Source organism: Nerophis ophidion, linkage group LG01 (genome assembly GCF_033978795.1).
Source record: "Nerophis ophidion isolate RoL-2023_Sa linkage group LG01, RoL_Noph_v1.0, whole genome shotgun sequence".
NCBI lineage: Eukaryota > Metazoa > Chordata > Actinopteri > Syngnathiformes > Syngnathidae > Nerophis > Nerophis ophidion.
The window spans coordinates 85332602-85360101 of NC_084611.1; the positions used below are offsets into that span (position 1 = coordinate 85332602).

Here is a 27500-nt window from a genome sequence, read left to right on the forward strand (position 1 = left end):
CTGGCATCAAATTCTAAAGTTAATGATTATTTGCAACAACAAAAAAATGTTTATCAGTTTGAACATCAAATATGTTGTCTTTGTAGCATATTCAACTGAGTATGGGTTGAAAAGGATTTGCAAATCATTGTATTCCGTTTATATTTACATCCAACACAATTTCCCAACTCATATGGAAACGGGGTTTGTAGTTTGCATGCTCGCATGTCTTACAATGCATTCACCATTGGGGGCGCCATTTCATCACCATAATACCGTTATTTGTGACTGACCACGCCCCTCCCCTGTCCACCCAGGTGGTGTACAAGAAAGCCGTGATGGCCGTCGGCTCGTTGACCATCAACGAGGAGAGGTCGGAGGTCATCGACTTCTCCGTGCCCTTCGTGGAAACCGGGATCAGCGTGATGGTGTCGCGGAGCAACGGCACCGTCTCTCCATCTGCATTCCTCGGTAACCCCAACGCCCAAAGCCCGTCCCGTCCGGTCCCAGCATGAACTTCGCTCGTGAAGCGGAATGTTTTATTCAGGCGCAAGTTCCGACGCTCGCCTTTTTTTTTTTTTTGGGGGGGCCTTTTTTTGTGCATAACGGAGCGTGCCGGCTGTTTTTTTTTTTTTTTTGCGGGAGGCCCGGCCTCGTGTGTTGGTCGCCGCTCATTAAGCCTTGCGTCAGTGTGTTTGATGCCGCACGCATGTGTTTGATGTGCTGCAATCAGGGGTCAATGCTCTGTGTTTATGTGTGTGTGTGTGTCTGTCATACAAGTGTGTGTGTGTGTGTGTGTGTTTGTGTGTGTGCGTGCGTGTGTGTGTGCAGGCAGGCCAGGGTATCAGTGACGGTTCAGTATCTCTGGCGCTCATATTAGAGGCACCTCAGCGCACAATCTCTCAGGGTTGGCTAACCCTGGCAGTCACATACTTAACACACACACTCACACACACACACACACTTTGTCTGGCTTTCCTGATGCTCGTGCGACTCGTGCCCTGCAACGCGACCAAATACACACACATACACACACATATACACACATGCAGCAGTGCACATCAATTCATTCTGGTTCCATCCCAGAGTCCCCCTCCCATCCGCTCTACCCTTCACACACACCACATACACACACACACACACACACACACACACACACACACACACACACACACACACACACACATTCTTGTATTTTTTACCTTCTTGAGACCCCCCAAAAAATTCTTTAGGACCACCCTTTCTAGATATATAAAGATATATATGCAAACTATGCTAATATAAAAAAAGGTATGCTTTTAGTATTTGTTTTTTGAATTTTATTTGTTTGTTTTTTGGTTTTTAATCTTCATTACTTACTTCAAGTTATTACAGCAGGTCTCTATATACATATTTATCCATCTATATTAATTCATTTTGGCCAAAGGGGACGCATTTCCACTTGTTATTTCATATGTTGGCCAGAGAGGGGGAGCATTTTTAAAACCAACACGGTCAATTTGAGAAATCCCTTTTTTTTGGGACCTAAAGGTGACTGTGTAAACACAGCAATGTCTCCATTAAGTCAGAATTGCCAAAACACACACACACACACACACACACACATACACACACACACACACACATCCTTGTATTTCTTACCTTCTTGAGACCTCTGAAAAATGCCTACCTCTTTAGGACCACCCTTTCTAGATATATAAAGATTTGTATTTACAACGTTAATAATATATGCAAACTATGTAAATATAAAAAAGGTAAACTTAAAGTCTTTTTTTATCTTTGTTTATTGGTTTTTAATCTTCATTACTTACTTCAAGTTATTACGGCACGTCTCTATATACATATTTATTCAATTATATTAATTAATTTTGGCCAAAGGGGACTCATTTCCATTTCTTACACACACTTGTTATTTCATATGTTGGCCAGAGGAGGGGAGCACTTTTAAAATCGACACACAGTCAATTTGGGAAATCCCTCTTTTTTGGGACCTAAAGGTGACGGTGTAAACACAGCAATGTCCCCATTAAGTCAGAATTGCTAAAACACACACACACACACACACACACACACACACATTCTTGTATTTCTTACCTTATTGAAACCTCCGAAAAATGCCTACCTCTTTAGGACCACCCTTTCTAGATATATAAAGATTTGTATTTACAACGTTAATAATATATGCAAACTATGTAAATATAAAAAAGGTAAGCTTTTAGTCTTTTTTTATCTTTGTTTATTGGTTTTTAATCTTCATTACTTACTTCAAGTTATTACGGCACGTCTCTATATACATATTTATTCATCTATATTAATTCATTTTGGCCAAAGGGGACGTATTTCCATTTCTTACACACACTTGTTATTTCATATGTTGGCCAGAGGGGGGAGCTCTTTTAAAACCGACACGGTCGATTTTAGAAATCCCTCTTTTTTGGGACCTAAAGGTGACTGTGTAAACACAGCAATGTCTCCATTAAGTCAGAATTGCCAAAACACACACACACACACACATTCTTGTATTTCTTACCTGCTTGAGACCTCCGAAAAATGCCTAACTCTTTAGGACCATCCTTTCTATATATATAAAGATTTGTATTTACAACATTAATAATATATGCAAACTATGTAAATATAAAAATAAAGGTAAGCTTTTAGTCTTTTTTTTTAAATGTTTTGTTTATTGGTTTTTAATCTTCATTATTTACTTCGTTATTATGGCCCATCTATATATACATATTTATTTATCTTTTTTGAGAAATTTTGGCCAAAGGGGACACATTTCAATTTCTTACACACACTTGTTATTTCATATGTTGGCCAGAAGGGGAGCACTTCAAATTTCTTACACAAACTTGTTATTTCATATGTTGGCCAGAGGGGGAGCACTTGAAATTTCTTACACACACTTGTTATTCCATATGTTGGCCAGAGGGGGAGCACTTGAAATTTCTTACACACACTTGTTATTCCATATGTTGACCAGAGGGGGAGCACATCAAATTTCTTTCACACACTTGTTATTTCATATGTTGGCCAGAGGGGGAGCACTTCAAATTTCTTACACACACTTGTTATTTCATATGTTGGCCAGAGGGGGAGCACTTCAAATTTCTTACACACACTTGTTATTTCATATGTTGGCCAGAGGGGGAGCACTTCAAATTTCTTACACAAACTTGTTATTTCATATGTTGGCCAGAGGGGGAGCACTTCAAATTTCTTACACACACTTGTTATTTCATATGTTGGCCAGAGGGGGAGCACTTCAAATTTCTTACACACACTTGTTATTCCATATGTTGGCCAAAGGGGGAGCACATCAAATTTCTTACACACACTTGTTATTTCATATGTTGGCCAGAGGGGGAGCACTTCAAATTTCTTACACACACTTGTTATTTCATATGTTGGCCAGAGGGGTAGCACATCAAATTTCTTACACAAACTTGTTATTTCATATGTTGGCCGGAGGGGGAGCACTTCAAATTTCTTACACAAACTTGTTATTTCATATGTTGGCCAGAGGGGGAGCACATCAAATTTCTTACACACACTTGTTATTCCATATGTTGGCCAGAGGGGGAGCACTTCAAATTTCTTACACACACTTGTTATTTCATATGTTGGCCAGAGGGGGAGCACTTCAAATTTCTTGCACACACTTGTTATTTCATATGTTGGCCAGAGGGGGAGCACATCAAATTTCTTACACACACTTGTTATTTCATATGTTGGCCAGAGGGGGAGCACTTCAAATTTCTTACACACACTTGTTATTTCATATGTTGGCCAGAGGGGGAGCACATCAAATTTCTTACACACACTTGTTATTTCATTTGTTGGCCAGAGGGGGAGCACTTCAAATTTCTTACACACACTTGTTATTCCATATGTTGGCCAGAGGGGGAGCACATCACATTTCTTATACACACTTGTTATTTCATATGTTGGCCAGAGGGGGAGCACTTCAAAATTCTTACACATACTTGTTATCCCATATGTTGGCCAGAGGGGTAGCACATCAAATTTCTTACACACACTTGTTATTTCATATGTTGGCCGGAGGGGGAGCACATCAAATTTCTTACACACACTTGTTATTTCATATGTTGGCCAGAGGGGGAGCACTTCAAATTTCTTACACACACTTGTTATTTCATATGTTGGCCAGAGGGGGAGCACATCAAATTTCTTACACACACTTGTTATTCCATATGTTGGCCAGAGGGGGAGCACTTGAAATTTCTTACACACACTTGTTATTTCATATGTTGGCCAGAGGGGGAGCACTTGAAATTTCTTACACACACTTGTTATTCCATATGTTGGCCAGAGGGGGAGCACTTGAAATTTCTTACACACACTTGTTATTCCATATGTCGACCAGAGGGGGAGCACATTAAATTTCTTACACACACTTGTTATTTCATATGTTGGCCAGAGGGGGAGCACTTCAAATTTCTTACACACACTTGTTATTCCATATGTTGGCCAGAGGGGTAGCACATCAAATTTCTTACACAAACTTGTTATTTCATATGTTGGCCAGAGGGGGAGCACTTCAAATTTCTTACACAAACTTGTTATTTCATATGTTGGCCAGAGGGGGAGCACATCAAATTTCTTACACACACTTGTTATTCCATATGTTGGCCAGAGGGGGAGCACTTCAAATTTCTTACACACACTTGTTATTTCATATGTTGGCCAGAGGGGGAGCACTTCAAATTTCTTACACACACTTGTTATTTCATATGTTGGCCAGAGGGGGAGCACATCAAATTTCTTACACACACTTGTTATTTCATATGTTGGCCAGAGGGGGAGCACTTCAAATTTCTTACACACACTTGTTATTTCATATGTTGGCCAGAGGGGGAGCACATCAAATTTCTTACACACACTTGTTATTTCATTTGTTGGCCAGAGGGGGAGCACTTCAAATTTCTTACACACACTTGTTATTCCATATGTTGGCCAGAGGGGGAGCACATCACATTTCTTATACACACTTGTTATTTCATATGTTGGCCAGAGGGGGAGCACTTCAAAATTCTTACACATACTTGTTATCCCATATGTTGGCCAGAGGGGTAGCACATCAAATTTCTTACACACACTTGTTATTTCATATGTTGGCCAGAGGGGGAGCACATCAAATTTCTTACACACACTTGTTATTTCATATGTTGGCCAGAGGGGGAGCACTTCAAATTTCTTACACACACTTGTTATTTCATATGTTGGCCAGAGGGGGAGCACATCAAATTTCTTACACACACTTGTTATTCCATATGTTGGCCAGAGGGGGAGCACTTGAAATTTCTTACACACACTTGTTATTCCATATGTTGGCCAGAGGGGGAGCACTTGAAATTTCTTACACACACTTGTTATTCCATATGTTGGCCAGAGGGGGAGCACTTGAAATTTCTTACACACACTTGTTATTCCATATGTTGGCCAGAGGGGGAGCACTTGAAATTTCTTACACACACTTGTTATTCCATATGTTGGCCAGAGGGGGAGCACTTGAAATTTCTTACACACACTTGTTATTCCATATGTTGGCCAGAGGGGGAGCACTTGAAATTTCTTACACACACTTGTTATTCCATATGTCGACCAGAGGGGGAGCACATTAAATTTCTTACACACACTTGTTATTTCATATGTTGGCCAGAGGGGGAGCACTTCAAATTTCTTACACACACTTGTTATTCCATATGTTGGCCAGAGGGGGAGCACCTCAAATTTCTTACACACACTTCTTATTTTAATATGTTGACCAGATGGTGGAGCACTTTTAAAAACGACACCCAGTCAATTTGAAAAATCCCTCCTTTTTGGGACCACCCTCATTTTGATAGATTTCACCACCAGGGGGTGCAAATGAGTCGTTCTCTATTTAATAGAGAACGACTCATTTGCACCCCCTGGTGGCGAAATCTATTATCCCAATACGGAAAGCCATTGCATCTTATAGAGTCTATTAGATGCAAGGGTTTTCCGTATTGGGACCACGATTTATGTCCTGACTTGTTTTCCTTGTTGATGTCTCAAGAACGTTAGAAATACAAGAACACACACACACACACACACACTCCTTCAGTGGCGTAATAAGAAATATGGAAATGTGCTCCGTCAAAACTACTGTGACTAACTCTCCTTTCCCTCCTTCCTTCCTCACTCCCTCTGTCATGTCCTCCTTCTCGTCGTCTTCTTCTCCATCATAAACAACCCCCCAACCCCCACCCCCCACCTCTCCACCCTCCCAGAGCCCTTCAGCGCCTCTGTTTGGGTGATGATGTTTGTGATGCTGCTCATCGTCACGGCCATCGCTGTCTTCCTTTTTGAGTTTGTCTCCCCGCTGGGCTTCAACCGCAACTTGGCCCAAGGCAAAGGTATACACACACACACACACACACACACACACACACACACACACACACACACACACACACACACACACACAGGCGTGGCAAAGCGTGGGAATTGAGTTATTGTTATGCCGACTTTTGGCAACTTGGCGATGCTAATACTCTCCCAAAGCGTCGACGCAACGCTGAGACGAGCCCTGAGTCGATTAGACGTTTCTATTTTTAGACTTATTTGATTTAAAGTAGCAGCGAAACGGAAAAAGAAAATTGAGCTTATTTGTTTGGTTTTCATTATGGTGGCCCTCCATAGTACCGGCACAATCACCAGTAGTAGTATGCATTAAAAACCAAAGCAGAGGTTGTTGTAACATTACACAGATTGAACAGTAACACTGTGTTTGAATATTTCATTCAGTGATTCTTTCGCGTACCACTAGTGGTACACGTACCGTGGTTTGAGCATTGAACTGCATTAAACCATAACCAGTTGTGTTTGCAATCGGCAAAGTTTGTGAAAGTACCGTCTGAACGTCACAAAATGCCACAAATTCAGTCGGCAATTTTGAATTGTCAGGTTCAATGGGGTGGCGACTTGTCCAGGATGTACCCTGCCTTCCGCCCGATTGTAGCTGAGATAGGCACTGGCGACCCCGAAGGGAATAAGCGGTAGGAAATGGATTGATGGATGGAAGGTTCAAAAACTGATGACGTCTATTAACACAGACAAGAAGCAAGGAATCATGCAGAGACAGAGTTAAATTCGGCTCAATTGAGGAGACACGTTTTTTTGGGCGGTAGTCTAGTACCATGAATTGATTAACTTGGACCCCGACTTAAACAAGTTGAAAAACTTATCCGGGTGTTACCATTTAGTGGTCAATTGTACGGAATATGTACTGAACTGTGCAGTCAATCAATCAATCAATGTTTATTTAAATAGCCCTAAATCACAAGTGTCTCAAAGGGCTGCACAAGCCACAACGACATCCCAGTGGAAACTCACTCCGGTGGGAGACCGAAAGCAATGGATGTCGAGTGGGTCTAACATAATATTGTGAAAGTCCAGTCCATAGTGGATCCAACATGATAGTGAGAGTCCAGTCAATAGTGGATCCAACATAATAGTGAAAGTCCAGTCCATAGTGGATCTAACATAATAATGAGAGTCCAGTCCATAGTGGATCTAACATAATAATGAGAGTCCAGTCCATAGTGGATCTAACATAATAGTGAGAGTCCAGTCCATAGTGGTCCTAACATAATAGCGTGAGAGTCCAGTCCACAGTGGATCTAACATAATAGTGAGAGTCCAGTCCATAGTGGATCTCGGCTTTTGAAACATAGTGCTCGTCCTCTTTGTGATTTGGTTCAAAAATGAAAGGGGCGGGGTTATATTTATTGTTTATATTTCTTTTTAATCGTTTCTGGCTTCCTCAAAGTCAGCACGATTTGCATTGTTGTTGATGGGGAAGGGATCTGTGTTTCCTTCTCAACGTCACACGATCACGTGACTGGCCTCCTCAAAATGTCTCGGGGAATCTCCGTTAGATTGATACCATTTTAATCCTATTTATTCGCAAACCGTGTAAGTCTTTTTGTGTCATGAATCAAATATATTTGATAATAGCCTCAATGTAGTGAAAACTTCTTTTTCTCTTCTCCTGCTACTTTGAAGAAGCTCTCCTCGCAAATTTGCTCTGCTTCCTTTATTCCTTTCTTTGCACGCTCTGGCAGATTTGAACCCCCTTCTTTTTTTTTCCAGTCTTTATAGAAAACAGGCAGACTGTCACGGCCTGCTAGACAGGGTAGTCTGGTATCTGGGTTTTGCCATGTTCAGTGTTAGTTCCTGTCCAGTGCTCTTATTTTCTTGAATCCCCTTTTTGTTACTTTTCTTATAGAGCATCTTTAGGTTGCTTGCCTGTGTGGAAACTGTGGCTTCCTGCTAGCATTCTATTAGGTTTAGTTATGTCCTGTGATTGCTTCCCGTGCACTCCGAGCTGCACTAGTCCTTTGTTTTTTTTTCTTATGTCAAACACCTTTTAGATGCTGTTGTCCTCATACTTGCCAACCTTGAGACCTCCAAATTCGGGAGGTGTGTGGGGGTTTGGTGGTTTTCGGGGTGTATATTTTAGTGCCTCGGAAGAGTTAGTGTTGCCAGGGGTTCTGGGTATTTGTTCTGTTGTGTTACGGTGCGGATGTTCTGCCAAAATGTGTTTGTCATTCTTTATTTTTCTTTGGTGTGGGTTCGCGTATTTGTAACGGTGCTGTGGGGCGGTATAGCTCGGTTGGTAGAGTGGCCATGCCAGCAACTTGAGGGTTGCAGGTTCGATTCCCGCTTCCGCCATCCTGTTCACTGCCGTTGTGTCCTTGGGCAAGACACTTTACCCACCTGCTCCCAGTGCCACCCACACTGCTTTAAATGTAACTTAGATATTGGGTTTCACTATGTAAAGCGCTTTGAGTCACTAGAGAAAAGCGCTATATAAATATAATTCACTAATTCACTTCCCTTTCGGGGTCGCGGGGGGCGCTGGCGCCTATCTCAGCTACAATCGGGCGGAAGGCAGGGAAGCGGTAGAAAAAGGATGGATGGATGGATAATTCACTTCACTAAAGTTGTTTATACGGCCACCCTCAGTGTGACCCGTATGGCTGTTGACCAAGTATGCCTTGCATTCACTTATGTGTGTGTAAAAGCCGCACATACACTGTTTGTAAAGGGGAAAAGCGGACGTGACGATAGGTTGTAGAGGACGCTAAAGGCAACGGCTTTAAGCCACGCCCCCAATACTGTTGTTTTCAACTAAGACTGGTCGGATGTAGTCTTCGACTAAGATAGGTCAGAAGTAGTCTTGGACTAAGATTGGTCGAGTTAGTTTTAAACTAAGATTGGTCGGATGTAGTCTTCGACTAAGATAGGTCAGGTCTAGACTTGGACTAAGATTTGTGGAGTTAGTGTTAAACTAAGATTGGTCAGATGTAGTCTTAGACTATGATAGGTCAGATCTAGTCTTAGACTTAGATTGGTCGAGGGAGTCTTGGACGTCGATTGGTCAGAACTATTTTTAAATTAAGATCGGTCAGATATAGTCATTGACATAAATGGGTCAGATTTAGTCTCAGATGTAGTTTGGGCAGAACTTTTTTGGACTAACTTGGTCAGATCTAGTCTTGGTGTTAGATTAGTTAGACATAGTCTTTAACTTAGATGGGTCAGAGCTAGTCTTAAACTTAGATGGGTCAAATTTAGTCTTGAAGTTAGATTGGTCAGATCTAGTCTTAGACATAGATTGGTCAGATCTAGTCTTAGACTTAGATTGGTCAGGACTATTTTTAAACTAAGATTCGTCAGATATAATCTTTGACTTAGATTAGTCAGATCCAGTCCTGGACTTAGATTGGTCAGATCTAGTCTTAGACTTAGATTGGTTGAGTTAGTCTTAGACATCGATTGGTCAGATCTATTTTTAAATTAAAATTGGTAAGATCTAGTCTTAGACTCAGATCAGTTAGATCAAGTCATTAACTTGGATGGGTCAGGGCTAGTCTTGAATTTAGATGGGTCAGATTTAGTCTTAACCTTAGATTGATCATATCTCGTCCAAGACTTAGATAGGTCAGATTTAGTCTTAGATTTAGATTGGTCAGATCTAGTCTTAGACTTAGATTGGTCAGAGACTCAGAACTATTTTCAAACTAAGATTGGTCGGATATAGTCTTAGACTTATATTAGTCAGATCTAGTCTTGGATTTAGATTAGTCAGATCTAGTCTCAGACTTAGAGTGGAGAGGTATAGTCTTAGACTTAGATTGGTCAGATCTAGACTTAGATTGGTTAGAACTATTTTTAAACTGATATTGGTCGGATATAGTCTTAGATTGGTCAGATCTAGTCTTAGACTTAGATTGGTCAGATACAGTCTTGGACTTAGATGAGTCAGATCTAGTCCTGGACTTACATTAGTCAGATCTAGTCTTAGACTTATATTAGTCAGATCTAGTCTTGGACTTAGATTGGTCAGAACTATGTTTAAACTAAGATTGGTCAGATCTAGTCTGAGACTTAGATTAGTCAGATCTAGTCTCAGACTTAGAGTGGACAGATCTAGTCTTAGACTTAGATTGGACAGATCTAGTCTTAGACTTAGATTGGTTGGAACTATTTTTAAACTGATATTGGTCAGATATAGTCTTAGACTTAGATTGGTCAGATATAGTCTTAGACTTAGGTTGGTCAGATCTAGTCTTGGACTTCGATTGGTCAGAACTATTTTTAAATCAAGATTGGTCGGATATAGTCTTAGACTTATATTAGTCAGATCTAGTCTTGGACTTAGATTGGTCAGATCTAGTCTCAGACTTAGAGTGGACAGATCTAGTCTTAGACTTAGATTGGTCAGATCTAGACTCAGACGTAGGTTGGTTAGAACTATTTTTAAACTGATATTGGTCGGATATAGTCTTAGATTGGTCAGATTTAGTCTTAGACTTAGATTGGTCAGATACAGTCTTGGACTTAGATGAGTCAGATCTAGTCCTGGACTTACATTAGTCAGATCTAGTCTTAGACTTATATTAGTCAGATCTAGTCTTGGACTTAGATTGGTCAGAACTATGTTTAAACCAAGATTGGTCTGATCTAGTCTGAGACTTAGATTAGTCAGATATAGTCTCAGACTTAGAGTGGACTGATCTAGTCTTAGACTTAGATTGGACAGATCTAGTCTTAGACTTAGATTGGTTAGAACTATTTTTAAACGGATATTGGTCAGATATAGTCTTAGACTTAGGTTGGTCAGATATAGTCTTAGACTTAGATTGGTCAGAACTGTTTCGAAACTAAGATTAGTCATATCTAGTCTTAGACTTAGATTAGTCAAATCTAGTCTGAGTCTTAAATTGGTTGAATCCCGTCTTGGACTTAAATTGGTCAGATCTAGTCTTAGACTTAAATTGGTCAGATGTAGTTTTAGATTTAGATTGGTCAGATCTAGTTTTAGCCTTAGATTGATCAGATCGAGTCTTAGACTTAGATTGATCAGATCGAGTCTTAGACTTTGATTAGTCAGATCCAGTCTTAGACTTAGATTAGTCAGATCGAGTCTAGTGGCTGTTGCCGAACCCCCAAATATTTGAAATGATGAAGCCTACTTGGATGAGAGTCAAAACGTCTCCTAAGACAAACCGAACAGTCCAGTTGCGATCGATTGAAGGCCCTGAGAAAACAGTGGTATGGTTTTTCAATTCACAGTCATTTGGTATATACAACCCCCACAAATTTTATGGTAAAATTCCGGTGACTGAACTGTCATTTTACCACAAAATCTAACAATGTTATTTTGTACCGTCTAACAAGTTGCCATCTACTGAACCCGACAAACTCTACAATAAGGTGGCATGAGCATGAATTCCTTACTCACGGTGCTGTTTTGCATGATCAAAATCACAGTTTGGACCGTTGGCACATTTTTACCTTGGCCCTTGGAGACAAAAAGTTGGGGCACCCCTGAAACAGAGAATACATAGATCCGAGCAATGTAGGCCTGTGCAGCCTGCTGAGATGAGAGACAAAACGTCTTCCGAGACCAACTGAACAGTCCGTGAGCGATCGATTGAAGGCCTTAAGAACAATAACCAGAAGGAGAACATCCATGGACACCAAAAATAGGTCCAAATGGGACTTTTCTAACTTTTCAAGTTAGCACCATTTAACTGTCGCAGCAATTGCCTCACTTTCAATCCCGAAAAAAAAGTGATCAGCCTACTGTTGTTGCACTTCATCAATTTTTCACGGGAAAGAGACAAGTGTGTTCCCCCTAAAATGTTCCTGGTTGCCTTCACGACTGTCCAAAGTGCTTGCTCATCTCTTTGACGCAGCCTTTTACCAACCTGCTTTTAGCTCAGGCCCCTAAAGTCAATATTTGCATCCTTCGCTTGGAGCCAAAAATATTTCTTTATTGCCACCGGCCCACTACCCAGACTTATGTTCTATTCTTGGTATTAAAAATAAAAGCCACAAAAAAAACAAGAAAAAAAAACCGCTGCAGGGTTAGTGGTAGTGACCCTAAGCAGAAGTGTTCATTTATTTTTATTCAGTTATTTTCTATTTTATTTATGGCTGTTATTTTCTCAATGTTATGCTTTAATTCATTTATTATTGTATTATTTATATTCTATTTTTACATACATTTTAACATATTTTGTATACTTCACTTTAGTTATTCTCCGGTGTGGACGCCTGAAAGGTGCCATGTTTTGTTTTGTTTTGGCTAAGACTTGTATTGGCCAGATGTCGTCTTAGACTTAGATTTGTCAGATCTAGTCTTAGACTTAGATTGGTCAGAACTATTTTTAAACTAAGATTGGTCAAATCTAGTTTTAGACTTAGATTTGTCAGATCTTGTCTTGGACTTAGATTAGTCAGATCTAGTCTTAGACTTAGATTGGTCTGAACTATTTTTAAGATAAGATTGGTCAAATCTAGTCTTAAACTTAAAATAGTCAAATCTAGTCTTGGACTTAGATTAGTCAGATCTAGTCTTAGACTTAGATTGGTCAAAACAATTTTTAAACTAAGATTGGACAAATCTAGTCCTAGACTTAGATTAGTCAGATATAGTGTTTGACTTAAATTAGTCCGATCTAGTCTTAGACTTAGATTAGTCAGATATAGTCGTAGACTTAAATTAGTCAGATCTATTCCCAAACTTAGATTTGACAGATCTAGTCTTAGACTTAGATTAGTTCGATCTAGTCCTAGACTTAGCTTAGTTCGATCTAATCCTAGACTTAGATTTGTCAGATTTAGTCTCTGACTTAGAGTGGACAGATCTAGTCTTGGATTTATATTAGTCAGATCTAGTCTTAGACTTAGATTGGTCTGAACTATTTTTAAGCTAAGATTGGTCAAATCTAGTCTTAGACTTGGATTAGTCGAATCTATTCTTGGACTTAGATTAGTCAGACCTAGTCTTAGACTTAGATTGGTCAAAACTATTTTTAAACTAAAATTGGTCAAATCTAGTTTTAGACTTAGATTAGTCAGATCTAGTGTTTGACTTAAATTTGTCAGATCTAGTCTTAGACTTAGATTAGTCAGATATAGTCATAGACTTAAATTAGTCAGATCTAGTCTCAAACTTAGACTGGACAGATCTAGTCTTGGACTTAGATTAGTTCGATCTAGTCCTACACTTAGATTAGTTCGATCCAGTCCTAGACTTAGATTTTTCAGATTTAGTCTCTGACTTAGAGTGGACAGATCTAGTCTTGGATTTATATTAGTCATTCTAGTCTTAGACTTAGATTGGTCTGAACTATTTTTAAGCTAAGATTGGTCAAATCTAGTCTTAGACTTAAATTAGTCAAATCTAGTCTTGGACTTAGATTAGTCAGATCTAGTCTTAGACTTGGATTGGTCAAAACTATTTTTAAACTAAGATTGATCAAATTTAGTTTTAGACTTAGATTAGTCAGATCTAGTGTTTGACTTAAATTTGTCAGATTTAGTCTTGGACTTAGATTAGTCAGATATAGTCGTAGACTTAAATTAGTCAGATCTAGTCTCAAACGTAGAGTGGACAGATCTAGTCTTAGACTTAGATTAGTTTGATCTAGTCCTAGACTTAGATTAGTTCGATCTAGTCCTAGACTTAGATTTGTCAGATTTAGTCTCTGACTTAGAGTGGACAGATCTAGTCTTGGATTTATATTAGTCAGATCTAGTCTTAGACTTAGATTGGTCTGAACTATTTTTAAGATAAGATTGGTCAAATCTAGTCTTAGACTTAAATTAGTCAAATCTAGTCTTGGACTTAGATTAGTCAGATCTAGTCTTAGACTTGGATTGGTCAAAACAATGTTTAAACTAAGATTGGTCAAATCTAGTCTTAGACTTAGATTAGTCAGATCTAGTCTTAGACTTAAATTTGTCAGAACTAGTCTTAGACTTAGATTAGTCAGATATAGTCGTAGACTTAAATTAGTCAGATTTAGTCTCAAACTTAGAGTGGACAGATCTAGTCTTAGACTTAGATTAGTTCGATCTAGTCCTAGACTTAGATTAGTTCGATCTAATCCTAGACTTAGATTTGTCAGATTTAGTCTCTGACTTAGAGTGGACAGATCTAGTCTTGGATTTATATTAGTCAGATCTAGTCTTAGACTTAGATTGGTCTGAACTATTTTCAAGCTAAGATTGGTCAAATCCAGTCTTAGACTTAAATTAGTCAGATCTAGTCTTGGACTTAGATTAGTCAGATCTAGTCTTAGACTTAGATTGGTCAAAACAATGTTTAAACTAAGATTGGTCAAATCTAGTCTTGGACTTAGATTAGTCAGATCTAGTGTTTGACCTAAATTTGTCAGATCTAGTCTTAGACTTAGATTAGTCAGATATAGTCGTAGACTTAAATTTGTCACATCTAGTCTCAAACTTAGACTGGACAGATCTATTCTTAGACTTAGATTAGTTCGATCTAGTCCTAGACTTAGATTAGTTCGATCTAGTCCTAGATTTAGATTTGTCAGATTTAGTCTCTGACTTAGAGTGGACAGATCTAGTCTTGGATTTATATTAGTCAGATATAGTCTTAGACTTAGATTGGTCTGAACTATTTTTAAGCTAAGATTGGTCAAATCTAGTCTTAGCCTTAAATTAGTCAAATCTAGTCTTGGACTTAGATTAGTCAGATCTAGTCTTAGACTTAGATTGGTCAAAACTATTTTTAAACTAAGATTGGTCAAATCTAGTCTTAGACTTAGATTAGTCAGATCTAGTGTTAGACTTAAATTTGTCAGATCTAGTCTTAGACTTAGATTTGTCAGATATACTCTTAGACTTAAATTTGTCAGATCTAGTCTCAAATTTAGAGTGGACAGATCTAGTCTTAGACCTGGATTACTCCGATCTAGTCTTTGACTTAGATTTGTCAGATTTAATCTCCAACTTAGAGTGGACAGATCTAGTCTTAGACTTAGATTGTTCAGATTTAATCTTTGATTTAAATTGGTTAGAAGTATTTTTAAACTAATAAAGGTCAGATATAATCTTAGACTTAGATTAGTCAGATCTAGTCTTAGATTGGTCATATCTAGTCATCGACTTAGATTGGTCAGATCTAGTCTTAGACATAGATTGGTCAGATCAAGTCTTAGACTTAGTATGGACAGCTTTAGTCTTAGTCTTAGATTGATCAGATCTAGTCTTAGTACTACCTATTCAGTGTTCCTGCCTAAGTTTTCTGACAACTATTGAACATCAAACATAAATTAGACGCACCATTTTACAAGCTGCAGGGTTCAAAGCATAGGGGGAAAAACGGAGTGGGTTATAGTTCAAAATTTACGGTAATTATAAAATCCCCCCAAAAATATTTACCAAAGGAGCTGATGATAATAATTACTGCGTTGTGTAGTTTTTATATCTTCTTTTCTTACACTTTTAAGTCTCATTTACATGTATTAAAGGGACAAGTGGTAGAAAATGGATGGATGGATATTGTAGACATTTACATTTATTATATAGTAGAAGTTGCATGCAGTTGCAATTCCAAGACATTCGGTGGCAGTAGTGTATAGACAGAAGGTATGAAGTCGCCTTTGCCATTCTTGTCTATTGTCAAGCCCCACGAAGTGTTAATACTGTAAGTACTGTACTTATCAAACAACAGCTGTTTGATTGTAACGTGCATCTTAGTTGGAGTTGTCATAACAAAAAAACTTGGCGGTGTTGAAATTTCCGTGTGAAATTGCTAATGCTGATCAGTAGCATGTGTATGGGATATTCCATGTTAATTAGCATCGAGCTACTGTTTGTTTTTTTTTGTTTTCAAAACGGAGCCTTACTTTTGAGCGCTTTCTTTCATTCACGCTGGCTTTGTTGGCATGGAAACTTTACCAGGGGGCAGTCCGTTATAGAAGTGATTGTTTCCCAAACAAGTATGCCACCGGACGTGAAGTCACGTGCAACGGAGGTATCGAAAGATGGTACCGTAAGAGTTTAGGTGAAACAGTTTGATTGATTAAAACTATTATTAGTAGATTGCACAGTAGTGAAGTAAATTACATTTATATAGGGCTTTTCTTTAGTGACTCAAAGCACTTTACATAGTGAAACCCAATATCTAAGTTACATTTAAACCAGTCTGGGTGGCACTGGGAGAAGGTCGGTAAAGTGTCTTGCCCAAGGACTAGGATAGCGGAAGCGGGAATCGAACCTGGAACCCTCAAGTTGCTGGCACGGCCACTCTACCGACGAGTGGCCGTGCAGCACTGATGATAATATTTACTGCGTTGTGTAGTTTTTATATCTTCTTCAATTGACCACTAAATGGTAACACCCGAATAAGTTTTCCAACTTGTTTAAGTCGGGGTCCACGTTAATCAATTCCTGGTACCATGGTACCCAACTGTCAGGTTCAAACACTGACGACATCTATTAAACAAGACAAAAGGCAAAGAATTAAAAAGAGACAGAATTAAATTTGGACTCAGATCTGAGGAGAGAAATGGCCACTACACTCTGTACAGTCCGGCACCACGCTCCGCCCCAAGATCGTACTCCTCCTTCTTTATTTGACTTCCCCCCTCCCTCTTTCCCACAGCTGCTTCCTCAGGGAACTGGGTCGTAAACAACGTTGCCTTCGGTTCCTGAACAGTTCAAAAAGAGTTCCATAAAATAGTTCAAAGAGAGTCCCATAAAATACTTCAAAAATAGTTCCTCTTTGTAGTCCCAGTGGAGTTTTACGAGCATTCTTCTTGGAACGTTTCAGCCTTTTGTCTTCTTGTTCGGAACTTTGTAATACAAAGTTTTTGGTGATGATTTAGAAACAATTGGACGATGGACTGGACTCTCGCGACTGTGTTGGATCCATTATGGATTGAACTTTCACAGTATCATGTTAGACCCGCTCGACATCCATTGCTTTCCTCCTCTCCAAGGTTCTCATAGTCATCATTGTCACCGACGTCCCACTGGGTCATCATTGTCACCGATGTCCCACTGGGTGTGAGTTTTCCTTGCCCTTATGTGGGCCTACCGAGGATGTCGTAGTGGTTTGTGCAGCCCTTTGAGACACTAGTGGTTTAGGGCTATATAAGTAAACATTGATTGATTGATTGAATTATTCCAACACCAACAATACCGTTGGAACTTGGTTGGAAAGATGAACACAATCAAGAGGAGGAGATAATGAACATTGTTGTCACTTCCTGTGAGAACTCATTAGTGGTCTTCTCCCCCAGACCCCCACGGTCCATCCTTCACCATCGGCAAAGCCATCTGGCTGCTGTGGGGTCTGGTGTTCAACAACTCCGTTCCTGTCCAGAACCCCAAGGGCACCACCAGTAAGTTCATCGTGTCGGTGTGGGCCTTCTTCGCCGTCATCTTCCTGGCCTCGTACACCGCCAACCTGGCCGCCTTCATGATCCAGGAGGAGTTTGTGGACCAGGTCACCGGACTGTCTGACAAGAAGGTGACACACACACACAGTTTGGGTTCATTTTGGTTTCCATGCCAGACTGGTCCCCTTAAGGCTGCAAGGACCTGACCCCTCTGGTCATCACTGTCACCATGCTAACACACACACACACACACACACACAGAGCAGTGTCAGCAGAAGCTCATGCTAGACTAGCCTCACAATGACGATAACGACGACTGATGAGTTTGGCGCTCGGCGTCTGGCCTCCTGCACCCTCTCCTCTGTCTCTTCCCGTCACTCTCGGGTTCCTCACCTCGTCTCCTCTCTGGTCCCCCCCCCATCCCTCCTCCAGTTCCAGAGCCCCTACTCCTATTCCCCGCCCTTCCGCTTCGGGACGGTCCCCAACGGCAGCACGGAGCGCAACATCCGCAAGAACTACCCGGACATGCACCAGTACATGACCAAGTACCACCAGAGCGGCGTGCAGGACGCGCTGGTCAGCCTCAAGACCGGGTAAGAACCCCCTGGACCCGGGTCCTCTTGGGGAAGTGTCTTGTTTTTTTTTAACGCACATTCCTATAAAGCAGGGGGTCCAAACATTAGCGATTTTACAAACCCCGTTTCCATATGAGTTGGGAAATTGTGTTAGATGTAAATATAAACAGAATACAATGATTTGCAAATCCTTTTCAACCCATATTCAGTTGAATATGCTACAAAGACAAGATATTTGATGTTCAAACTGATAAACATTTTTGCAAATAATCATTAACTTTAGAATTTGATGCCAGCAACACGTGACAAAGAAGTTGGGAAAAGGTGGCAATAAATACTGATAAAAGTTGAGGAATGCTCATCAAACACTTATTTGGAACATCCCACAGGTGTGCAGGCTAATTGGGAACAGGTGCGTGCCATGATTGGGTATAAAAAAAACAGCTTCCCAAAAAATGCTCAGTCTTTCACAAGAAAGGATGGGGCGAGGTACACCCCTTTGTCCACAACTGCGTGAGCAAATATTCAAAACGGTTTAAGAACAACGTTTCTCAAAGTGCAATTGCAAGAAATTTAGGGATTTCAACATCTAGGGTCCATAATATCATCAAAAGGATCAGAGAATCTGGAGAAATCACTCCACGTGGCCGGAAACTAACATTCGATCCCTCAGACGGCACTTTATCAAAAACCGACATCAATCTCTAAAGGATATCACCACATAGGCTCAGGAACACTTCAGAAAATCGCTGTCACTAAATACAGTTCGTCGCTACGTCTGTAAGTGCAAGTTAAAGCTCTACTATGCGAAGCGAAAGCCATTTATCAACAACATCCAGAAACGCCGCCGGTTTCTCTGGGCCAGAGATCATCTAAGATGGACTGATGCAAAGTGGAAAAGTTTTTGGAAACGGTGGACGTCGTGTCTTCCAGAACAAAGAGGAAAAGAACCATCCGGACTGTTAAAGGCGTAAAGTTGAAAAGCCAGCATCTGTGATGGTATGGAGGTGTATTAAAGTTAAAGTTAAAGTACCAATGATTGTCACACACACACGAGGTGTGGCGAAATTATTCTCTGCATTTGACCCATCACTCTTGATCACCCCCTGGGAGGTGAGGGGAGCAGTGAGCAGCAGCGGTGGCCGCGCCCGGGAAACATTTTTGGTGATTTAACCCCCAATTCCAACCCTTAATGCTGAGTGTCAAGCAGGGAAGTAATGGGTCCCATTTTTATAGTCTTTGGTATGAACCCACAACCTACCGATCTCAGGGCGGACACTCTAACCACCAGGCCACTGAGAAGGTGGCATGGGTAACTTACACATCTGTGAAGGCACCATTAATTCTGCAAGGTACATACAGATTTTGGAGCAACATATGGTGCCATTCAATCAACTTCGTAATGGACGCCCCTGCTTATTTCAGCAAGACAATGCCAGACAACAGTGTGGCTTCATAGAAAAAGAGTGCGGGTACTAGACTGGCCTGCCTGTGGTCCAGACCTGTCTCTCATTGAAAATGTGTGGCGCATAATGAAGCCTAAAATACCACAACGGAGACCCCGGATTGTTGAAGAACTTAAGCTGTATGTCAAGCAAGAATGGAAAAGAATTGCACCTGAAAAGCTTCAAAAACTGGTCTCCTCAGTTCCCAGATTTTTACTGATTGTTGTTAAAAGGAAAAAATGGTAAAAAAAATTCCCGTGTTACAACTTTTTTGCAATGTGTTGCTGCCATTAAATTATAAGTTGATGATTATTTGCAAAAACAAAACTACATTTCTCAGTTGGAACATCAAATATCTTGTCTTTGCAGTCTATTCAATTGAATATAAGTTGAAAAGGATTTGCAAATCATTGTATTCCGTTTCTATTTTAACAAATTACACAACGTGCCAACTTCACCGGTTTGGGGTTTTTTACTTGGAGTGTGTATACAAAACGTTGAAAAAAAAAGTAGTTTTAGAGGCTTTAAAGGCTACATCGGCGACATTTTCCAAACGTGTTTTAGCATCTTTAAAACCCTATATAAAAAAAAAAAAAGACATATGTGTTCTTGTCTCTCAACAATAATCATAATAACAATAGATTTTATTTGTAAAAAAGCACTTTACGTTGAGCAAACAACCTCAACGTGCCACGGAGTAAAAAAAATAGTAATAATAATAAAAATAAAGAAACAGCCCAATAGCAAAACCAGAATGATTAGATTAGATTAGATAGTACTTTATTTATTCCGTCAGGAGAGTTCCTTCAGGAAAATTACAATTTTCAGCACAATCCCATTCAAGATCAGACAAACATTACAGGGAGACAGAACAGGATCGCTGACGGGTCTGCTGGCTTCCAGCGCCCCTTACAAAAAAGATGAGATACAGGTAAACAAGGGGTGGGGGGGGGGATGGGAGAAAAAATACAAGATTAAAATAAAATAAAAAAATCGGTCTTAGCCTGGGCCCTGGAAAGAGGGTGCTGACTGAGGCCAAGGGAAAAAAACAACTCATAGCCATAGTACACATCCCTCTTACATGTGTGTAAGAGGGAAACATCAAAGAACACAAAAGACATTAAAGACATTAAAGCAGCAGATACAACCAGACACTTCTACATACAGCTATGAATAAAAAGTAAAAGAAACATATCCACTGTGGTGGCCTCTGCGGTGTTCCACGCCATCGTCTGCTGGGGAGGAGGGAGCATGGCCAGAGACAGGAGCAGACCCAACAAAGCAACCAAGACAGCCGACTCCACTCTCGGCCAATGTCCAGTCCACATGGATGAGCGAGGATACGTCCAAGGTGACTGAGGTGTCCGACACCTGCTCACCCAGCCAAGACACCGCGAAGCCTCCCCGTCCCAGCGCTCAGTGCTAGCTCCGCAGCCCTCATCCGCATCTCCTCCAGTCCCTCCAAACCGACTCCGGTGTGGCAGAGACCCTGCAGCTGGTCTCCATGGCCAAAAGGCTTCCTTGCATACCTATAAAAAGGCTTTTTTTCTAAATAAGGGTTTTTAAACCTTTTTTAAAAGCATCCACATTCTGAGGTGCCCTCAGGTGGTCAGGGAGAGCTTTCCACAGACTGGGAGCGGCGGAGCAGAAAAGCCCGATCTCCTATAGTTCGTAGCTTTGTCCTTGGAGGTTGGAGGAGCTTAGCCTGTTCGGAGCGGAGGTGTCGTGTGGAGCAGTGGTCCCCAACATTTTTGTAGCTGCGGACCAGTCAACGCTTGATCATTTGTCCCGCGGCCCGGCGGGGGATTTTTTTTTTTTTTTTTTGTCATGAAAAAGGGAGTTTTTTTGGGTTGGTGCACTAACTATAAGTGCATCTTGTGTTTTTTATGTTGATTTAATAAGAAAATTAATAAAAAATTATTCTGCGGCCCGGTACCAATCGTGGTTGGGCACCACTGGTGTGGAGGATTTGGGGGTGAGCAGTTCTTTGAGGTAGACGGGGGAATTTCCATGGAGGCACTGGTGAGTTAGTAGGGAGATTTTGAATTCAATCCTGAGTGGAACAGGAAACCAGTGAAGGGATTTGAGAGTTGGTGTGATGTGGTCGTATTTCCGCACTTTGATCAGGATCCTCGCAGCACTATTCAATCAATCAATGTTTACTTATATAGCCCTAAATCACTAGTGTCTCAAAGGGCTGCACAAACCACAACACAAACCACTACGACATCCTCGGTAGGCCCACATAAGGGCAAGGAAAACTCACACCCAGTGGGACGTCCGTGACAATGATGACTATGAGAACCTTGGAGAGGACGAAAGCAATGGATGTCGAGCGGGTCTAACATGATACTGTGAAAGTTCAATCCATAGTGGATCCAACACAGCCGCGAGAGTCCAGTCCAAAGCGGATCCAACACAGCAGCGAGAGTCCCGTTCACAGCGGAGCCAGCAGGAAACCATCCCAAGCGGAGGCGGAACAGCAGCGCAGGGATGTCCCCAAGCCGATACACAGGCGAGCGGTCCATCCTGGGTCCCGACTCTGGACAGCCAGTACGTCATCCATGGCCACCGGATCGGACCGGACCCCCCTCCACAAGGGAGAGTGGGACATAGGAGAAAAAGAAAAGAAACGGCAGATCAACTGGTCTAAAAAGAGAGTCTATTTAAAGGCTAGAGCAGGGGTAGGGAACCTATGGCTTTAGAACCAGACGTGGCTCTTTTGATGACTGCATCTGGCTCTCGGATAAATCTTAGCTGACATTACTTAACACAATAAATAATGAATAATTCCACTTGTAATCACAGTGTTAAGAATCACGTTCAAAATATAAAACATTTTAATGCATTTTTAATCCAACCATCCGTTTTCTACCGCACCTGTTCGAGAAGTTGCGTTAATGGTAAGAAGTTATTTATTTATTATTGGTTAGTGTGGGGCTTGCCCTCCTGGGGGTTCTTCAGACCACCAAGCACCGACATGAGAGCCTGTTTCAGGGTTACGATATTGTTTTATTTTTCAATAAGTCTCTCAGGTGCTTTCCAGCAATTGTTTTTTTTCTCTTTCGTTCTCGCTCGCGCTCTGGCTCCAGCACCAGCCCCTTCCCCGTCTCTCCTCCTGGCTGCTGCTTATAACAGAGCGACAGGTGATTAGATAACAAGGCCCAGGTGGGCCGTCTACGCACCTGTCGCTGATTTCGAGCCCGATCCTGGCAACACCCCGCTTCGCTGCAGGCCCGCAGGCCACGCCCCCTCCACAGTTAGCTTCAGAATAACAATGTTATTACAAAGAATAAGAGACCTATTATACTCTAGAAATGTTGGTCTTACTTAAAAATACACGTGTTTAGTTGTGTTCAGTGTTAAAACAATTTTTTATATGGCTCTTACGGAAATACATTTTAAAATATCTGGCTTTCTTGGCTCTCTCAGTATACAAATGAGTTTTAAGGTGAGACTTAAATGCTTCTACTGCAGCTTCTGGATGTTCTTGCTGGGACAAGATGTGTGTCGCAGTAGTCCTCTCAGAACCATACTCTTTAATTCCATCATCAGTTCAGTCATTTCTCAATATTTATCAACATCGTCAAAACGGCGAGGGAGTGTTTTTGACTTCACAGCGAGGGCAAAGAGCGCGCTCCATAACGATATTCGCCGCCGGCGTCGTTGGAAGCGTTTCAGCGGCCATACATCAAAGTTGGGTTTGTGCTGAGCTGGTCTCTGTCAGGCTGGTACAGGGGGCCGCTTCAGTCTGACACGCACACAATTTGAATTAATGCTCACAATAATGACAACAACCTGCGCACACAAAAGTGAGAGCGTGAGAAATCGGCGAGAGAAAATCCGTTTTCTGAGGAATCTTGTAGATGTGATTTGATGTGAATTGTGAAGTGAATTATATTCATGTAGCGCTTTTCTCTAGTGACTCAAAGCGCTTTACATAGTGAAACCCAATATCTAAGTTAGATTTAAACCAGTGCGGGTGGCACTGGGAGCAGGTGGGTAAAGTCAATCAATCAATCAATCAATCAATGTTTATTTATATAGCCCCAAATCACAAATGTCTCAAAGGACTGCACAAATCATTACGACTACAACATCCTCGGAAGAACCCACAAAAGGGCAAGGAAAACTCACACCCAGTGGGCAGGGAGAATTCACATCCAGTGGGACGCCAGTGACAATGCTGACTATGAGAAACCTTGGAGAGGACCTCAGATGTGGGCAACCCCCCCCCTCTAGGGGACCGAAAGCAATGGATGTCGAGCGGGTCTAACATGATACTGTGAAAGTTCAATCCATAGTGGCTCCAACACAGCCGCGAGAGTTCAGTTCAAAGCGGATCCAAGACAGCAGCGAGAGTCCCGTCCACACGAGACCATCTCAAGCGGAGGCGGATCAGCAGCGTAGAGATGTCCCCAACCGATACAGGCGAGCGGTCCATCCTGGGTCCCGACGAGCGGTCCATCCTGGGTCTCGACTGTGGACAGCCAGTACTTCATCCATGGTCATCGGACCGGACCCCCTCGACAAGGGAGGGGGGGACATAGGAGAAAGAAAAGAAAAGAAGCGGCAGATCAACTGGTCTAAAAAGGAGGTCTATTTAAAGGCTGGAGTATACAGATGAGTTTTAAGGTGAGACTTAAATGCTTCTACTGAGGTATCATCTCAAACTGTTACCGGGAGGGCATTCCAGAGTACTGGAGCCCGAACGGAAAACGCTCTATAGCCCGCAGACTTTTTTTGGGCTCTAGGAATCACTAATAAGCCGGAGTCCTTTGAACGCAGATTTCTTGCCGGGACATACGGTACAATTCAATCGGCAAGATAGGCTGGAGCTAGACCGTGTAGTATTTTATACGTAAGTAGTAAAACCTTAAAGTCACATCTTAAGTGCACAGGAAGCCAGTGCAGGTGAGCCAGTACAGGCGTAATATGATCAAACTTTCTTGTTCTTGTCAAAAGTCTAGCAGCCGCATTTTGTACCAACTGTAATCTTTTAATGCTAGACATGGGGAGACCCGAAAATAATACGTTACAGTAGTCGAGGCGAGACGTAACAAACGCATGGATAATGATCTCGGCGTCTTTAGTGGACAAAATGGAGCGAATTTTAGCGATATTACGGAGATGAAAGAAGGCCGTTTTAGTAACGCTTTTAATGTGTGCCTCAAAGGAGAGAGTTGGGTCGAAGATAATACCCAGATTTTTTACCGAGTCACCTTGATTTATTATTTGGTTGTCAAATGTTAAAGTTGTATTATTAAATAGAGGTCGGTGTCTAGCAGGACCGATAATCAGCATTTCCGTTTTTTGGGCGTTAAATTGAAAAAAGTTAGCGGACATCCATTGTTTAATTTCATTAAGACACGCTTCCAACTGACTACAGTCCGGCTTGTTGGTCAGCTTTAGGGGCATGTAGAGTTGGGTGTCATCAGCATAGCAGTGAAAGCTAATACCGTATTTGCGTATGATGTCACCTAGCGGCAGCATGTAGATGCTGAAGAGTGCAGGGCCAAGGACCGAACCCTGGGGAACTCCACACGTTACCTTAACATAGTCCGAGGTCACATTGTTATGGGAGACGCACTGCATCCTATCAGTAAGATAAGAGTTAAACCAAGACAGGGCTGAGTCTGACATACCAATTCGTGTTTTGATACGTTCTAATAAAATATTATGATCGACGGTATCGAAAGCAGCGCTAAGATCGAGGAACAGCAACATAGATGACGCATCAGAGTCCATCGTTAGCAATAGATCATTAGTCAATTTTCAAAGTGTCTTGCCCAAGGACACAACGGCAGTGACTAGGATGGCGGAAGCGGGAATCGAACCTGCAACCCTCAAGTTGCTGGCACGGCCACTCTACCAACCGAGCTATACATGATGGTGGATCTCTTCTGCTCGCCACTGCAAATATTATCTTTACTATTCTTATTCCGGGCCTGCTTTGCTGTCTTTTTTTTTTCTTTTTTTTTTTGCGCAAAAGCAAACAAAAGCTTAAAAGGATTGCAAATTAGGCTAATCAAATGGTTTGTGCAGCTCAGAAAGGGGAGAAGAGAAAAATCATCTCTTAATATCTGCTTTGCGTTCTAAAATAACACTTGGAATCACAATGGCTGCCAAATGCCTTAACGAGATGATGATTCAAAGAAATGAGTATTGTTTTAAAAAGACTCATTATTATTATTATTATTATTATAATAAAGTGTTAGGGGTTATACTTGCATAGCGCTTTCCTACCAGCAAGGTACTCAAAGCGCTTTGACACTATTTCCACATTCACCCATTCACACGCCGATGGCGGGAGCTGCCATGCGAGGCGCTTACCACGACACATCAGGAGCAAGGGTGAAATAATGATAATAAATGATTAGATTTTATATGGCACTTTTCTATTGTTTAAAAGCGCTCTGTCAGGCTTGCCACTGACAGTTTGTTTGTGTTTTATTTTTTTTCCTTTGCGTTTTAGTATTTCCTGTCCTTAGTTCCTGTCAGCCCCCCATTTTTGGTTCAGTTTCCTGTTTGTTTTCCTGTAAGCTGTTTTCACCTGGCCACACCTGGTGTCAATCAGCCCGCTCCTATTTTACCTGCTTTGTTCCTCCAGTCAGTGCTGGATTATTGTCTTGTCGATGTCACTTCTTGTCGCTCTTGTCATTGCTACCTGTCGTGTCGTATGATATCGAAAAATTATGGCATGATAACTTAAAAATAAAGACAACTTCAGATTGTTTTCTCTCTTTAAAAATAGACCAATCATGTTGATTGATTGATTGATTGATACTTTTATTAGTAGATTGCACAGTACAGTACATATTCCGTACAATTGACCACTAAATGGTAAGACCCGAATAAGTTTTTCAACTTGTTTAAGTCGGGGTCCACGTTAATCAATTCATGGTAGAAATCATAATGCTTTTTTTCACACTTACATGTTGCGGTTAAAAGTGGTCACTGTTCAAACACTGATGCCATCTATTAAACAGACAAAGAAGCAAGGAATCAAACAGAGACAGATTTAAATTTGGCTCATTGAGGAGAGACCCGTAGACCTGTACCCTTGAACAGTGTCCCACCACGCTCTGACGAAAGATTGTACGCATCCTCTTTTGTTTGGACTTTCCCTGATTACACAACAACAGCTGTTTCTAAGGGAAGGGGGTCGTAAACACCTGTTTGGTTACAAAACAATTCAAAGAAAAGGTGCCTGGAGGGGCGGTCAGGTCCTGCTTCCCCTCCGCTTTGTAGATCTCGGGTAAAGACAAAATCTTCCTGTGGATTACAATACATCAAAGAAACCGACACCTTCATGTCGCTTCCCACCCTACGCGGTGGGGTTTTACAAGCCTTTTGATTGGTAAGATCAAATAAAGCTTTTGTCTGCTCATCGGGAACTCGTTGAAACACAAAGTTTTGTGATAGCTTAGGTGCTATTATTCCGACAATAGTATTCGATCTTCATTTATTCAGTAAATGAAGTGATAATGTTCATCAGTCAAATCGGTGGAATTGAGTCCGGCCGAGTTTTGAAATGCTCCCATTTGTGGTTAATTTTTAATCCGTCAGAAGATGAAATAAATGATCATTTAAAAATCAAATTACAGGATGTTGTTAATGTTATTTATTAATTTTCCTTTAACTGATGTACTAACATGTGGTTTATTCTGTACATTTGTAGCATCATCTACAACAAAACTTGTCAATTTGGAGTCATTTCATGAATCACACAAAGTTAGAGGGGGACACATGTTATGTCCGCATATTAAAGACCT

The 27500-nt window shown here is 41.2% G+C and overlaps 1 protein-coding gene across 1 annotated transcript in view; it reads left to right on the top strand.

Annotated features, from left to right (window-relative positions):
- The window catches only part of LOC133561112 (glutamate receptor ionotropic, NMDA 2A-like), a 128375-nt gene that overhangs the window by 63865 nt on the left and 37010 nt on the right, over positions 1-27500 (top strand). Inside the window, exons 8-11 of the mRNA XM_061914389.1 lie at positions 297-450; positions 6261-6386; positions 17607-17836; positions 18138-18298. Of these exons, the coding sequence (XP_061770373.1) occupies positions 297-450; positions 6261-6386; positions 17607-17836; positions 18138-18298 (671 nt within the window). The remainder of the gene's footprint in view (positions 1-296; positions 451-6260; positions 6387-17606; positions 17837-18137; positions 18299-27500) is intronic.